The sequence below is a fragment of the Hippocampus comes genome, unplaced genomic scaffold, assembly GCF_001891065.2.
Source record: "Hippocampus comes isolate QL1 unplaced genomic scaffold, H_comes_QL1_v1.1 scaffold7, whole genome shotgun sequence".
In the NCBI taxonomy this organism is placed as follows: domain Eukaryota; kingdom Metazoa; phylum Chordata; class Actinopteri; order Syngnathiformes; family Syngnathidae; genus Hippocampus; species Hippocampus comes.
In genome coordinates this window covers 6419720-6435793 of record NW_017842060.1, presented here as the reverse complement: position 1 = coordinate 6435793, position 16074 = coordinate 6419720, and the positions used below count along the sequence as shown (strand labels likewise).

The 16074-nt window shown below is 43.0% G+C and overlaps 1 protein-coding gene across 2 annotated transcripts; it reads left to right on the top strand.

Moving 5' to 3' along the window:
* Positions 1-16074, top strand: smox (spermine oxidase). 2 transcript variants are annotated; one of them, XM_019862576.1, is made up of 8 exons: positions 1-90; positions 5638-5872; positions 6624-6850; positions 8318-8491; positions 9453-10188; positions 15240-15405; positions 15511-15544; positions 15851-16074. In XM_019862576.1, exons 2-8 carry the CDS (start codon positions 5665-5667, stop codon positions 15995-15997), a joined length of 1692 nt encoding a protein of 563 aa, XP_019718135.1. In that variant the 5' UTR covers positions 1-90; positions 5638-5664; the 3' UTR covers positions 15998-16074. The 2 variants fall into 2 exon arrangements, with proteins under 2 accessions (XP_019718135.1, XP_019718136.1); XM_019862577.1 differs by lacking the exon at positions 15511-15544 and having other exon boundaries at positions 15240-15400.

Genomic DNA, 16074 nt, shown 5'->3' with positions numbered 1-16074 from the left:
GGTGTGCTGCAGGCAAACCATTGGCACAAAAGCGAGCCGGCGGTGCCACAGCGTGACGTTTTAGCGGCGTGAAGACGACGAGACACTCGGGTAAGTGCGGCTGGAGACATGACACGAGCGCTCGTGTTTTTTTTTTTTGGTTTTTTTTTTTGGGCTAACAGCGCGTCACTTGACAGAAAGCAAAACAGAACCCCCTCGTTTTGTTTACGATTGGTCTCGTTCGGCCCCGTCCCGCAAACACTCTCACACCGGTGTCACGCAAACACACAAAAAGACTTCTGAGTAGAGAACAGATGATACGCTCTCATTTGCTTGCGTTTGAAATGAGTTATTACTGTTTGGTTCCCTGTGCGCGCGCGGTATATTTCTCTAATTGTTTGTCTGCTTTCTTTTATTTCAACAAAATGCTCTTTGTATGCTGATGATGTGAAAACTCACTTGTGTTTGTGTCCCGCTGCCACTGTGGTATCGCAGGTTCTACGCGACGCACGCGCGCGCAAACGCAAACGCGCACACACACACACACACACACACACACACACACACACACACACACACACACACACAGGCACACACAAACACAAGTTAGATCACCTAACTCGTCAACCACCCTTTTCTACTAACAACTATTAACAGTCTGTAACAATGACAAACAAGTTCAGATTTGGGATTGATCCAGGACACATGATTAAGTACACTTGCATAGACTCTGATAAGAATGCCAGACAATTTCATATTTTGTTTATTCATTCAGTTACTTATTTTTACTGTGGCTTTAGTTCATAGTGGCGTCAAAGTTACGGTAAACTGGATTATCCACAGGCCTGTTTCGAGTGGTTAGTTACCGTATCTAATTTAGCTCCAAATTAGTTAAACCCATGTGACCAATCCAGCTCCTTTACATACAGACCTGATGTGACTTGAAACCGTTAAGATAAAAAAAAAAAAACAACCTGCAGGCAGCATAAACAGTGTGTTTAATAACCAGATCAGCAAGACTTTGGGGCCCATTTTAGTAGACTGGCACAGGTGCGCTCGGCGTTAAAATGGGTGGAAATGTATGTGCCAGTGCAAGTCTAGTCTAGCATGTTTTGGGCCATGTTGTACATGAAGCAGCCGCACCCATGAGACACCTGATAATTTGGTGACAGAAAGTAGTTTGTGCTTGGCGTAAAAGCAGGCGCATCATCATTTTTGTGCAGGGACAATGGTTTAGTTGTGAATTTGGTATAAACACCCGACCCCCAGCGGGCATTTCTGGCTTGACTCCCAACACATCTGCAAATTTAGTTACAAAAAGTAGACTCAGTTTTAGACTCACAAAAAGCAGGTCTAATTTGAGGCGCAGGCGGTCTAACTGGATTTTGACATATTTGATTGGCGCGGCAGACAAATAGGCGCCCCTCGGATTTAAAGGGTGGACGTCATGTATTTGAATCATACATATGACATCAGTGTGGGACAATACCTATGAATCATTAATTGCATGAATTATAATCATCATCATCATCATCTTGATAGAATATTTTAAAAGGACTCCTGTCACTCTTGTGTGAATGTATGTGAGGGTGAGTATCTACAGCACCTGCCCCCCCCCATGCGCTCCCCCACAGACACACACACACAAATGCACACACTCACACCTGATTATTAGGCACTCACAAAAGTCTTCATCCATCCCACATCAAGGCACAAAGGTAAAAACGTCCAGCGCAATTCTACTGATGCCAAATTATGCAATATATGAAAAGAAAGAAAAAAAGTGGAAATATTACAAGTGTGTGCAACCAGCGTTAAGATGCGGATTGTCTTGTCAAGTGACCGGTCCAGTCTTTTTGCCGCCATTCGCTGAAAGAAAACGGATGGAGCTCTACTTTAATCAGAATGACAAATATATTTCTTTGTCCTATTGGAACCAATCATGTGCGTTTTTAATTCAATCATCCATTTTCTATACTGCTGATCCTCATTAGTGGTGTGCTGGAGCCTATCCCAGGTGACTGGGTGAGAGGCGACGTACACTCCGAACTGGTCGCCAGCCAGTCACAATTGGGTGTTAATTGTTCGGGTTCATCGACTTCAAAACACATACTCAACGTGAATAAATTCACTCATCACTCCTTTTTTTAATGTGGTGTTGCATCCTCAGATGGTGTGCCGTGATGAAGTGTTTGTGTGCGTGTTTGTTTACATGACATTCCATAATCTTTGGGGCAAAAGTGTGGAATGTCTAACCTTTGACACAAAGCCGCCGAGATTAAGCTGCTTTTTTTTTTTTTTTTTGGTTCTCGTTTGATGCAAGGAGGGACGTTTGTTGTCGTTGAAGCCAGTTCTCTAAAATGACTGCGGATGGGATTGCGGATGCAGCTGGAATTAAAAAAAAGAGGGGTGGCGGGGCAGACGAAAGCAATTAGGTTGTAAAGAAGGGCCGACTGCGCTCTTTTAAAAATGAAAAGGCCAATGGCAGATGTATTGTAGATTGTCATTTCTAGGTCAGTGGTAGCGTACCCTCCCTCCTTACGCCACCTCACCCTGAGCTACCCAAGGCCGGCCCACGCATTAATCTGCCGTGATGGTGTAAAGAGCGTGGCGGCGGTATTAACCAGCTACAAAATTACTGTACAACTGAGAGGATGTTTTTCTTTTTCAGTCCGCCTCATTCATCACAAATATACATTTCTCAAAAGGATCAGTATCCCGTTTAATCACGGAAATAAATAATCTAGATAGATCTGTAAGCTTCGTACAAACGATTTAAGATATTTTATTTGTCGTGGGTAATTGTTGAAAATTAAACAGTCTATTATTACACTGTACCTCCAGAGTCCATCAACATTATTAAATTATCATACTAGTGACGAGAAATACTGTATTATGATAATTAAGGCCCGACTGATTACGGTAATTGGCTGATAGCTAATTTAAAGTTGGAAAAAAATCAGACTTCCTTTGGGATGTTTTTTTTTTTTTTTGGTTTTGTTTTTTGGTTTTTTTTTTTTTGCACATGAACACATAACCAAGATAAGATAAGAAAACCTTTATTAGTCTCGCAATGGAGAAATTCCCAATTCACAGCAGCAAAGTTATGAAAGGAAGAAGTAGAAGAACAAAATATAAGAACTGCTGGAAAGGCAGCCACTCTCGCGGCGGCGCGGCGCCATCTTGAAGTCAAAATAACAAAACAACACAATACAACATGTAAGACACAGACAGTCGTGCAATCTTAATCACTTTTCCTGTACACACTTTGTTGTTTGAAGCAGTTATTGATGAAAGAGGAGAGGATCAAAGTGTCCTTTCACCAGTGGATCAGAGAGGTCATGCTGAAAATGTGCACGTCTGCTACAAGCTCAGTTTTGAAAGCAAACACGAAGCTCTCTCTCTCTCTCTCTCTCTCTCTCTATATATATATATATATATATATTTATATATATAAAACACATAGATACAACACAAAAACATAGATAAAGACATGAAATACTACACCCCCCCAAAAAAGGCAGATTTTTGCCAATTTTTAATAAATACTAAATGACAAAGTATTGTGTAAGAGTCAAATGTCCTCCCTGTCATTCATATCTTTATTCTTGTAAACGTTAAGTGACCCAAAAAGTTATTAGATTCATCATCTATTTTTCTATTTAATTGGTTCAACGAGTATCGGAAATTTTATTCTGGCAAATATCAGAATTGGCATCAGCCTCAATATCAGTCCATATTACATATGGCATGGTTGGTCCCTGACAGATTCCTTAGAATTTTTTTTTTTTTTTGGCCAGAAAATTGTGACTGCATTCAGAAATATGTTACAAGCTTGCACTGCTTCACTCTGAGAGTTGGGAAACTCAGAACGTTGTTCAAATATCCTGCTTGGTTATTCAAAGTACCCCAATAAAGGAGTGTCAGTGCCCGATGCGTCAGGCAGTCGTAGAACTGGAAACAGTTCAAGCATGACCTGCTGATTGGTTAATAACAAAGGCTGCATTCTGAAATTAATCAGAGCAGAGCGTGTCATCATCTGCCTTTTCAAACACACGCACTCTTAGTATGGCGTCAGAATGCGCCCTGTGCAACTTTCCATAACACAACTTCTGATACAACTTCGGAAAGTTATTCTTTTTGGATGAAAATGGCTTACCTTAACTAGAATCTCGGCGACAATTGTAGCCAAGAGGTGGATTCCTGGTTGGTCATTGGACCTTTTGGTGCTGTAAATCCTTGTTGTAGTGTAACAGCACTTTTGATGTCATGACGACTGCTTCTTATTTGTTCTTCTACTTTTGTTTGGTGATTGGCAAATACCTCATGCTATAAAGACTTATACTGTGACTGCTTCGTTTTTCTTTCTTTCTTTCTTTCTCCAATTGAAACAGCCATCCCCCAGAAAATCCGCGGGGAGGCTGACCCATTTCCTGGGAGATGGTAACATGGCCACGTCACATGTTCAGATTAACGAGGTCAACACATGAGCGCGTTTGCTGATGGGCCATATGAAAATAATGTCAAACAGGTGCTTCTACGGATTGCCATGGCTCTGTGGTGTGACACAGGCGTTTTTTGTCTTTTTTTTTTTCCCCTCTGACCTCAGTAAGCACATGTTCAAGCCCGCACTTGGCATGCTAATGTGTCTGCGTCGCGACTGACACTTTTGGTCTGTGTGTCTCACGTCTTGGAATAAGACAAAATGTTCATATTTTTCTGTTAGGATGGTTTATCGAATAATAGCTATTTGTCACACACAGCTGCTCATGCTTTCAGCCTCGTGCGCTAAAATAAGAAGCTTTTTTTTTTTTTTGTGCCAATGTGCCTGAGCAATATCGTGATGTGAAATTCCTTTTTTTTTCTGTTTATGTCCAGTCTTGGGGTCTGACTGAAATAGAATAAGGCTGTGGGTCGTTTGAGGACTTCTCACAGAAAAACAACAAGTTGTTGAGAAACAAACAAAAGTCACAAAAAGAGTTGTAAATGCGGGTTACAAGTCAAGCCAAGTGGCAGCGCGTTTTAGTGGTGTCATGCATCATTTCACTACTCCATTACAATCGAATTGCATGTGATTTCTTTTATTCAAATGACAGATTTAAGTCTTGTGATAGGCATCTTAATCAATTAAAAACTCAGTCATGGATTGCACGAGAGCCCTAATCAAATCTTCATTTTTGCCAAGACATTTGGGACAGTCATATGCTTTCCCAGTAGCAACATGACAAGTGGCCGCCATCTTTGTCGAATTTTCGCAAAAAACACGGTCGGACTTCAAATGCCTCTAAAATCCTCCAGAACAAATACATTCACGAAAAACAGTTGACCGCTCAAGTACATGGCGTATTTTCCTAGCCCCATTGCTGTTCTCACCAATTATTTTCCATTTGCGCTTGAACTCCCAATTCTTGAATAAGTCTTAAGACGGCTACAAAAAAAAAAAAAAAACGGCTGTAATTTTTTCACTTTTTCACATCCTTTGATCAACAAGTGACCCAATACTTACACACATGCAACCAAATCTGACTTGTCATCATAGACTGCGCACAATTGATGACAGGATTTTGGGAATGTGTGTTGCATTTACCTCCTGACGCCCGCTGAGTCAGTGTGGCCGCTTCCCTTATTGACCAACTTTCATTCGTCCTTTCCAAACAGCCCAAGTTGCAGAGGAGCTCGGACGGCATGCAAAGTTGTGAAATCTCCTCAGACGGCGCTGATGATCCTCTTAGTAGCGGCCTGCGCACTCCTCGGCAGCCTCGAGTAGTTGTGATCGGCGCTGGCGTGGCCGGCCTCGCTGCAGCCAAGGTCCTGCTGAAGACGGGCTTCACTGATGTCACAGTTCTAGAGGCCTTAGACCGCATCGGTGGGAGAGTTCAAAGTATTGACCACGGTGAGAAAGTGACGGGGGAAAAGAAAAAAATAGAAAAACTGGCGCCATACTGACAGACAAAGGTCTTGTCTAACCACTCATTGCTGCCAGATAAAATAACCTGAGGTTGTTTTCAATTAATGACAAATTGGCAAAGTACAAGATATCACCTGACTCATCAGTTGGGGCCAAGTTCTTATCCGAAAACATCTCGTGGCACTATATTTACAGTACATACTTTAACTGAAGGAAAAACAATATGGCATGATTGTCAAGATAGAAGTGGATCGCCCTGGCCGGTGTAGCTATATTACAAAGAGACGAAACGTGACAAATATCGGAAAGAGTAAGAATATTTGAGAGTCCGTTTTCTTCCATTCACTGACTGCACTCGTGAATTTTTGCAACTCTCCACACTTTGCTTCTTTTTCACCTGCAGGTAGATATGACGTGATAAAATATATTTAAGTAGTACTGTGAACCAACATGCTGCATTTACTGGATATACTTTCTTGGTACGGCTGAGCGAAGGCTGGCTGTCTGTCACTTTATATCTGGAAATGTATATTTTTTTTGTTGCATTTCAATGACAAAGACTCTGCACGCTGCACTTTTTCCATCTACAGGTACATACAGGTATACAATTATAGCTACAGTTAAGTATTATTGTAAAACACAATATATGGCTGGATTTCGCTTCGTACCTTGAAAAAGGCGTTGAAGCGATTCCTTTTGAATTGGCCCCTTGTAATTCCGATGCATTGTCTCGCAGGTGAAACAGCTTTGGAGCTCGGAGCGACTTGGATCCACGGCGGCAATGGGAACCCGGTGTACCACCTGGCCGAGGACAACGGCTTGCTGGAACAAACCACAGATGGCGAGAAGAGCATCGGGCGCATCAGCTTGTACAGCAAGAACGGCGTCGCTCACTACCTGACCAATGTTGGCAAGAGGATCCCCAAGGACCTGGTGGAGGAGTTCAGCGACCTTTACAATGAGGTGAGAGGACAGCAGGAGCACGTTATTTAAGACCGACTGCCATCATCATCTTTGAACGCTGTATCATCTAGTGAGAGCCCAATCAAACATCTTTGCGGGACAAGACCTGAATGACAGTCAAATGCTTTGTGTGGCAAATCATAGAGCCCTTCATTGTGCACTATGAGTGCGGCGGTATCATGCACACATCTGTAAAAGCAGTGAAAGTGACACACACACACACACACACACACACACACACACACTTGTTTTGTTGTTGTTTTTCCCTAAGCGCCTAAGGGATTTTTTTTTTTCAAAATATCACACACCAGACCACCAAAACCGGATGTAGCAAATTGGGAGTCAAGCAGGTTATTAAAATTAAGCGAAGAAGGTCAGCACAGTAGTATTTCTTCTTTTCTTGACTGACTATTTCCATTGTAGTCCCAGAAAAAAAAACAAAAAAAACTGAATTACAGACTGCCACACAACTGGACTTGCAATGCACAAATAACAGGCCCGTGTATGGAGAAAGGCATCCCGAAGACCGAAGATACACAATCCACCTTAAATGACTCCTCTCTGCATTGGGGAGCAAGTGGGATATTTTCACTGTCTGTCTGATCTCTTGCCAGAGTTGACGTCCAGCGGCTCGTGTGGCTGCAAACAGTAGAATCATATCTGGAAAGCTTTCAACTTTTCATTCAACTCTGCCACAACCAGATCACATTGTTCTTCCAAATTTCCCTCGGTTCAAATTGCAAGAAACCTTAATTGCCCCACATGAGGCACGACTAATCTCTCCAACTGAAAAAAAGGGGTGTGACCTCCACGGCTAAAATTCACTCTTTAATCCGTTGCGTGCAAAGACGTGTTTTACAGCGGCACGAGTCAAGTGGAATTGGAAACCGGGAACTCATGGTTTTTTTTTTTGCAGTCGAGCGACTCAAAGTGGCACCAAAAATTTCAAGGAAATGAAGGCGTACAAGACAAAAAAAACAAAGAATCTGACCAAAATGACACAAAGACGCTCGACATCACAGCTGACCTGAGCTTAGCTTGCTCACTTCCCCAACCACATTATCTCAGTTGTTTATTTTTTTTTATTTCTTCTCTCAAAGACTTCTTTTTTTTTAACTCAAGTTCCAAAGGCTCTGGGTTATTCATCTTGGTCTCCCCCCCCCTCCCCCCCCACATAAAAAAATGGAAAATCCTGGCATTTGAAATGGCCGTGTAGACGTTTTATATCCAATGTGGGACGTGACCCGTGTTTTGACTAAAACGTCCGAATTCAGCTGGGAGCGACTCCAGTTCACCCATGGAGGCTAGGGTGGATGGAGGAAAGGTCGCCCGGTCTCCTGAAACTTCTATTCCAGTTCACCGCTGTGGCTGTCTTCCTCATTTGACCTCCGTCGTCGGCACATCCTTCTTCCTCTTTTCGCAGACTGATGACTGTCCGTCTCGTTTGCCTCTGTTGCCTTCCTTTAGGTGTACCAGCTGACTCAAGAGTTTTTCCAGCATGGGAAGCCCGTTGGGGCCGAAAGCCAGAACAGCGTTGGCATCTTTACACGAGATGTGGTGCGCAAGCGGATTACGATGGATCCTGATGATTCCGAGAACACCAAGAAGCTCAAGTTGTCCATGCTTCAACAGTACCTCAAGGTGTGTGTGTGTTGGGGGGGAGGGGGGGGGGAATCCTTGCAGGCGTTACCACCTGCGGTCTTCCACAGCTGCGGCACAAAACACAGCTGGTGTACACTAATTGAAAATCTATTTTGAATCCATCCATCCATCCATTTTCTGAACTGTTTTATCCTCACAAGGGTCGGGGGGGGGGGGGCTGGAGCCTATCCCAGCTGTCTTTGGGAGGTAGGCGGCGAACACCCTGAACTGGTTGACAGCCAATCACAGGGTACACAGAGACGAACAACCATCCTCGCTCACACTCACCCTTAGGGACAATTTAGAGTGTTCAATCAGCCTGCCATGCATGTTTTTGGAATATGGGAGGAAACTGGAGTACCCGGAGAAAACCCACGCAGGTCCGGGGAGAACATGCAAACTCCACACAGGGAGGCCAGAGCTGGAATCAAACTCTGTGCCTCTGCACTATGAGGTTGACACGCTAACCACTTGACCACCAGGCCGCCTATTTTGAATACAGTCCTCCTGAAAACCCGGCCCGGTTGGTCAATGAGGAAATGGCCATAGCAAGCAAGGCCTCCTTGACCGTTTTGTCTCGTCTTTGACTCAGCGAACTCCCTTCTCTGATCGGCTGACAAGTTTTACTTAAAAATATCCACCAACTGCTCGTACGGGCCAAATTCTGACATGTCGATGGATCAAAATTACCGGGACGTTTCAAACGTTGACACTTGCTTTAAGAACTCGAACTTGTACAAATGGAAGATTATTGCTGAGAAGCGCAGTGTGGGCATAGGTCATGTGCTTTGGAGTCAGTTGTTATTTTAGGGAATTTGTTAAGGGGAGGAGGGGGGGATTTTAGAGGCATTTGAAGTACTCATTCCATTTTTTTTTTAAAGAAACTTCCACAAAGACAGCAGCCACTTGTGAAGTTGCTAACAAGGTTGTCACAAATTTAAGGAACGTTGTCTTTCCTTAGGTCGAGAGTTGTGAAAGCAGCTCACCCAACATGGATGAGGTGTCTCTGAGTGACTTTGGCGAGTGGACCGAGATCCCCGGTGCGCATCACGTCATTCCAGCAGGTTTCAATAAGATTGTGGAGCTCCTGGCCAGGGACATCCCCCCTCATACCATCTGCCTTAGAAAACCAGTCCGCTGCATCCACTGGAACTACTCTGCCCAGCGTGACGAGTCGATCGGCAAGCGTGACGACTTCAACCGGGACAACAACCACAATCGAAACAACGCTGGGCGCCACGGTCCCCCGAAGGCGGGGAAGCCCATTTGGGTGGAGTGCCAAGACGAGGAGTGGATCATGGCCGACCACGTGATCGTGACGGTCTCCTTAGGTTTTATGAAGTACAACCACGAGGCCATGTTCTCCCCTTCTCTACCAGAGGACAAGGTGCTGGCCATTGAGAGGCTGGGCATCAGCACCACGGATAAGATTTTCTTAGAGTACGCCGAGCCATTCTGGAGCCCCGAGTGTAACAGCATTCAATTTGTTTGGGAAGACGAGGCCCAGCTGGAACAGCTGACTTACCCCGAGGAGCTGTGGTATAAGAAGATCAGCAACTTCGACGTGCTCTATCCCCCAGAGCGCTACGGCTACCTGCTGAGTGGCTGGATATGTGGCGAGGAGGCCGTCTACATGGAGCGCTGCGATGATGAAACTGTCGCGGAGACATGCACAGAGCTGCTCAGGCACTTTACAGGTCAGAACAGCCGCAAACAAAATGCATTATGAGCACATGTAAGCTTGTAAGCCATCTCGTAGTCGCCATCGTGTAAAATCTCACATTCCCAAACAGGCTTGGTTCAGTCGGTACACATTGTACCGTACCAACCCACTTTTCAGCACGCCTTAATACCAGTCCCAGTCGCTAAACCCACCGTTGGTCTTTGATTGGTCTGAATGTCCACTTCCATGAGAAAGGTGCAGAACAAATTGTGTCATTTCCAAAAACGGGATTTATATCAGGGAGAGGAATTTAGGCTATTTTGATGTTTGTTTTCTGTTCACAGTGCACAGCGCTGTACTATGTGGCATTTGTTTGTTATGTAATTCATTGACAGACACTCTTTACATTCTTCCGGGCGGTATCACATTCAGATGGTATAATGAGCAAAAATACTGTTGCTAGTAGGTAAATTGCAGGTAAGTTAGTAAACGTAAAGAGAAAATAAAGCAATTATCTGAACTATCAAACCATGTAGTACAACAGGAAAAGAACTTATTCCTCAGGAAAAAGAGTAGCTAGCTATTTCTCTGCTTTGTGAAATAATGGATATGAATTGATGTTAGCCATGCTAGTTAGCGAGTCATCCGAGTCTGTATCAAGTCTATACAGTGGAGACCCGCATACTCGCGGATTCCCATAATCACGGATTTCTTTTCATTTTTTTTCCAACGTTTAAAAAAATATTTGTTTTGTTTTTGAGGTGTTTTCTCCCCTCCCCATTTCCCCGTTTTGTTGTTATTGTGGAAAACGCATATTGAAGGTTGATCTGCGTTTTTTTTTGAAGATTTTTTGAGTTGGAAAAAAAAAATTATCCCAATACTTTTCAATGGGCATTAGTAATAGACAGACAGATTGTTGCTCTTTGCGGGCCGGCCGAGTCCCTGCGAATAGCGGGGGCCCACTGACGTATTTATTTTACCAATCGTAGACACGCTAACTCCCATAGTTGGCTGCCAATGTTGATTTAAAGACAGCATTATAACGCTATCTTTACCTTAAATTTGTCAAAGGGTGAGTGACGGTGACTGCTCGCACGCACAACAAAAGGGGTGGGGGTCATGTCACGTTTCATGCAAAGAAACAAACACAAAAACAACAACAACAGCTCAGACTGACGATGGAAATGTTTAGCTATTCCGAATGCGTGTCTAGCTAACTAGCCCGTGCCTACTGGAAATGTGGTGAAGAAATACTGCCGCATCTGACGGGCCAGATGAAATGAAATTTTGTCCAGGTTTCATGTTACCATTCATTCTTGACTGATCTTCAACATTTGAGAGTAATTGTCTCTAAATATACACACGGAAACCGAGGTGTACAGTTAGAACACCACGCGCCATGATTTTGAATCAATATTTTCACATTCACTGTGAAAAGATATTCATACCAAGGTTGCTTTCAGATCAGCATATCAAAACAGTACAGTTGCAGAATCTAACTACAGCGCTGTGTGCCGATTATGGTATGTGAATATGAGCCAAGGCAGCTGCTCCAGTTCTGAGGTTCTGGGTTTGACTCTTGGCTTCCTCCTTCCTATGTGGACAAGTGCTTTGAGAAAAAAAAAAAATGAATGGACCACACACTGATTACTGTCATCAGCCACCTGAGACTAACTTCATAATTGTAACGTAGGAGGTATCATCTTTCAAATCTGAGTTGAACCTAGCTGCTAATGCCACGCGGGTTCATCGTGAACTCACAGAAGTTGGTCAGCTTTGTGACTCACTGTAGCACGAAAACTCGGCCGCATCGTCAGTGACAAGATCAGGTTTGGACAATGACATCATAAAATACACCAGTGTTGACTAGATGACTCATTTAGTGTTAGTCCAGTAAGCAGTGTGTGTCAACAACTTCAACAACTCATTGTGAGTCAGATAAAACGCAGGTTTGACTTTTCTTGACTGTTGATACATTCACAACATATATATGCGCACGTTTGAGAGATTATGAAGAATGTAAATAGAAATACAGTGGCCGAACTGTCATAAAATCTTCTTGTTTTAAATATTTTAACACTTTACTGTCATAACTGCTCGTATTCTGAGCATGATGAGATGATTTGTGTACACTAGTTTTGTCAAAAGGGGGTGGCTAGCTGTAAATGAGTTGACTCCGTGCACCAAACTATTTAAGAAACCTAGAATAGGTGTACGCACCATTTAATATGTTATCACGAGGGTCACAGGCGTGTTGGAGCCTACCCCAGGTACACCCTGAACCGGTTGCCAGCCAATCGTGCGGCACACATAGACAAACAAGCATTTGCTCTCACAATCACACCGAGGGACATTATAGAGTGTTCAATTAATCTTCCATGCATATTTTTGGAATGCGGGAGGAAACCAGAGTACCCACAGAAAAGCCACGCAGGCACGGGGAGAACACCACACAGGAAGGCCGGAGCCAGAATCGAACCCTGCACCTCTGCCCTGTGAGGCAGACGTGCTAACCAGTCGCCCACGGGCCGCCAGAATGGTATTTCGTTTGGATTCGTTTATTTACTGTGGTCTATAAGAACCCAGACAATAACCACCAACGCATCAACACCATGCATTTAGCATGTACGCGGTCATAACCCCATGTTACTATACAGTAACAACGGTATTCAGTCGTGAAATCTTTCAACACAAACAAACCACCGACAAATGAAGCTCGACGACATTCACTCCAGATTTAACACGCACTTCTACCGTAACAAATTTGAAAGGCAACTCGTGCCAGGATGCGCAGAAATGGAGAACGACCGTGGTTTCGACTCAGTAAGCAGCAGCAGCAGCAGGAATAGGTTACTGCCGAGCGTGGGCTGAAGCGCTTCTTGTCATGAGGCCAGCGGGAGTCATATGCTGACTGTCAGCTGCACACAGTCTGGTCAACGGGGTTTAATCCCATCACTAGCGTTTTAATTACACATCTACTTACCAGTGGTTTGTCGCCAGTCGGATGGGCGGATGAATGGAGGGAGCAGATTAGGAGTTGTGGTTACACACTCCGATTTGCATCTTCAGTGAGATCCTGTATTAAAAGTGCAAGGATGACCGTAAGGCAAGGCAGCTTTATCTACACATTGCACATTCCGTACGAGGGCCAACTCAATGTGCTTCACAGAAACAAAACCAACGCCCTTAAAAGCAGTTAAAAACACAACAGCTAACAACATTCAGAAGCAGAAAATTTTAAAAACATTTAAAAGTAAATTAAGGAAATAATAATGATAAAATATTTTATATTATAAATATATATAATATATAATAAATATATATAAAATAAAAAAAATAAGGAAATAAAAGTAGGTTTCTAAAAATTACTAAAAGACCATACTGTGAATTTGATTTTAAAATTATTTTTTAAAACAAGCATTGTCAACAGTATGCGGGGGCGGCAAGATTTGAACCTGGATTTAAAAGCATTTACTTTCGGGGCAGACTTCACTTCTGTTTGCATCTTATTGCATTTGCGTGCAGCATAGCAGCTAAATGTGGCTTCACCGTGTTTGCTTTCAGCTCTGGGCTCGACCAATTGACCAGAGTCTGCAGAAAGTAAATTAGATAAAAGGGATTAGGCTCCTGATAAAAATGTCAGTTTGAGTAGTTCACTCGCAAGCTGTCTGGGAGGGGCAAGTCAAACCAAGGCAAGAGAAATGACAGTAAAGACGACAATGTGCAGGATGTCAGCTAATTCTGTGACAAAGTCAGACCGTGAAGATTTTTTGGACGGTTGGGTTGTCAACGTCTCCTCCACGTCTATAATAGTTGTGGATATTTTATTAGGTTTTAATTTCATTTTGATTTTTGTTTTTAAGCTTCTGTTAGTTCTAATTTAATTTTAGAGCAAATTTTTGTTTGTATTTTTTCACGACTGCTTTCATTTACTTGAATTCATTTTAGTATTTTAAGTTTGAAAAAAAAAAACGGAGTGTGAATTGTCAAGTGCAGGATAAAATAAAAAAAGGTCACTAAAGTATTGTATACTCCAGTAAAATACAATTCTCAAACGACCGACTGACATTTGTTCTTCTGTACGGACGCACAGCAACGCTGAAATAAATCCATTTAAAATGAACCCGGAAAGTTCATGAATGCCGTTAACTGACAAAAACGAGGGACATTTTCAATGTAATTGCAGTTAGTCTTAGTTTTACAATCCCAAGATTGTCGTTTCAGTTTTTCATGAATGAAAATGTTTTTCCGTTCAATGTTAGTGATTTCATTTGTTTTCGTTAACTCGAATAACCTTGGTTCGGACTATGTCTTCTTTGATATTTTCGAATTGTCCCTGGGACCGACATGTTTGCACTGCAGCTGATCAAAAACCTCGCTGGTAACATGAGCCCTCATGCTCCTCGCAGGCATAACAATCCGCATCTTTGTTGGCCAGTTAGGAGCAAGAAAGTTGTGCATCTGTAATTTCATTTGATCATTCGCTGTGCTTACTTTAGTCTTGAGGCACTGAAAAATGTACTGAAGGTCCATTGTTCACTTTAAAGGCCCTTGGTCATTGTCCGGAAGTTACTGTATTTTTGGTGATGTCCTGTTTGTCGTGTAAAGATGTCGCGGCAAAAATGCCCAAAGGCAAGTGCTGTCATAGAACAATTGTGAACAACCTGTGTTCAGGTGTAGCAATCGAATGACGTCAAACAACGGGAAGTTACGCTTGAGGTCGAACTTTACGCAAGCTCTTGTGCAAATGAAAAAAATGACGAATCAAACACTTTCCACTTACTTTGTAAGTACGCTAAGTTTAAACTAATTTGATGATACAAAATCAAGTTGGGGGGGAAAAAAAAATCAAATGGTCAGATGCGGTTTCTGAAATCAACAGGAAGTGAAAATGTCACCACTTGAAGCAACCGGCCACTGAAAGAGGAACTCTGATGAACACGACGTAGTAACAAGCCTCAAGCAAACCAAGTACGAGGCATTTAAATTAAATCGGTAGAACTCAAGACGCAAGTCCAGTCTCGTGGAAGTCTATCGAGACTGCATATCATGCAAAATGATGCTAATTGTCTTTTTTATCCACAGGGAACCCCGACATTCCAAAGCCCCGGCGCATCCTGCGTTCCTCCTGGGGTAGCAACCAATACTTTCGAGGGTCCTACTCCTATGCCAGGGTGGGCTCTAGTGGCGGAGACTTTGAGAGGCTGGCCACGCCACTGCCTGACGCCAACAGCACCAAGGCTCCGGTAACTGTTACGAGACTTTTTTTTATGAAAAAAGTGGATGCGTGACACAACTTTTTGTCATTAGTCCGTCAGGTGAACTCGTTGTTAAAATAACGTTTAAATGTTTTTAAAGTTCTCGACTGGTTCACTTCTTACAGTCGAATGGTAAACAATAAATTGCCCTTAAGTGCCAGCAGACTATCCACTGTTGCGAATCAAGGAAAAAACCTGCACCGTCATGGAAATTATTAATATGAAAATATATTAAAAGATATGAACCGGTTTGATGAAGTGTGACTAAGCCAAAAGTCAAACAAACACTGCAGTGCCTTTTTTAAAAACCATTGCGCGACAGAATTTGTGATGGGGAAAAACAAATAGCCCCCCCCCTCCCAAAAAAAAAAAATGTCACAATGACACAGACGCCATTTTCACCTTGAATACTGTATCTCTCTCGCTTTCTCTCGTCAGCCCCTGCAGCTCCTGTTCGCTGGCGAGGCCACCCACCGCAAATACTATTCCACTACCCATGGTGCATTGTTGTCCGGACAGCGAGAGGCCTACCGTCTGGTGGAGATGTATCAGGACTGGCACACCACTGAACACCACAAAGCCTAATATGTAAATATAAGCAAAAAACAAACAAACAAACAAACAAAAAAAAAACCTTTGACTCATCTGAAAAACAAACACTT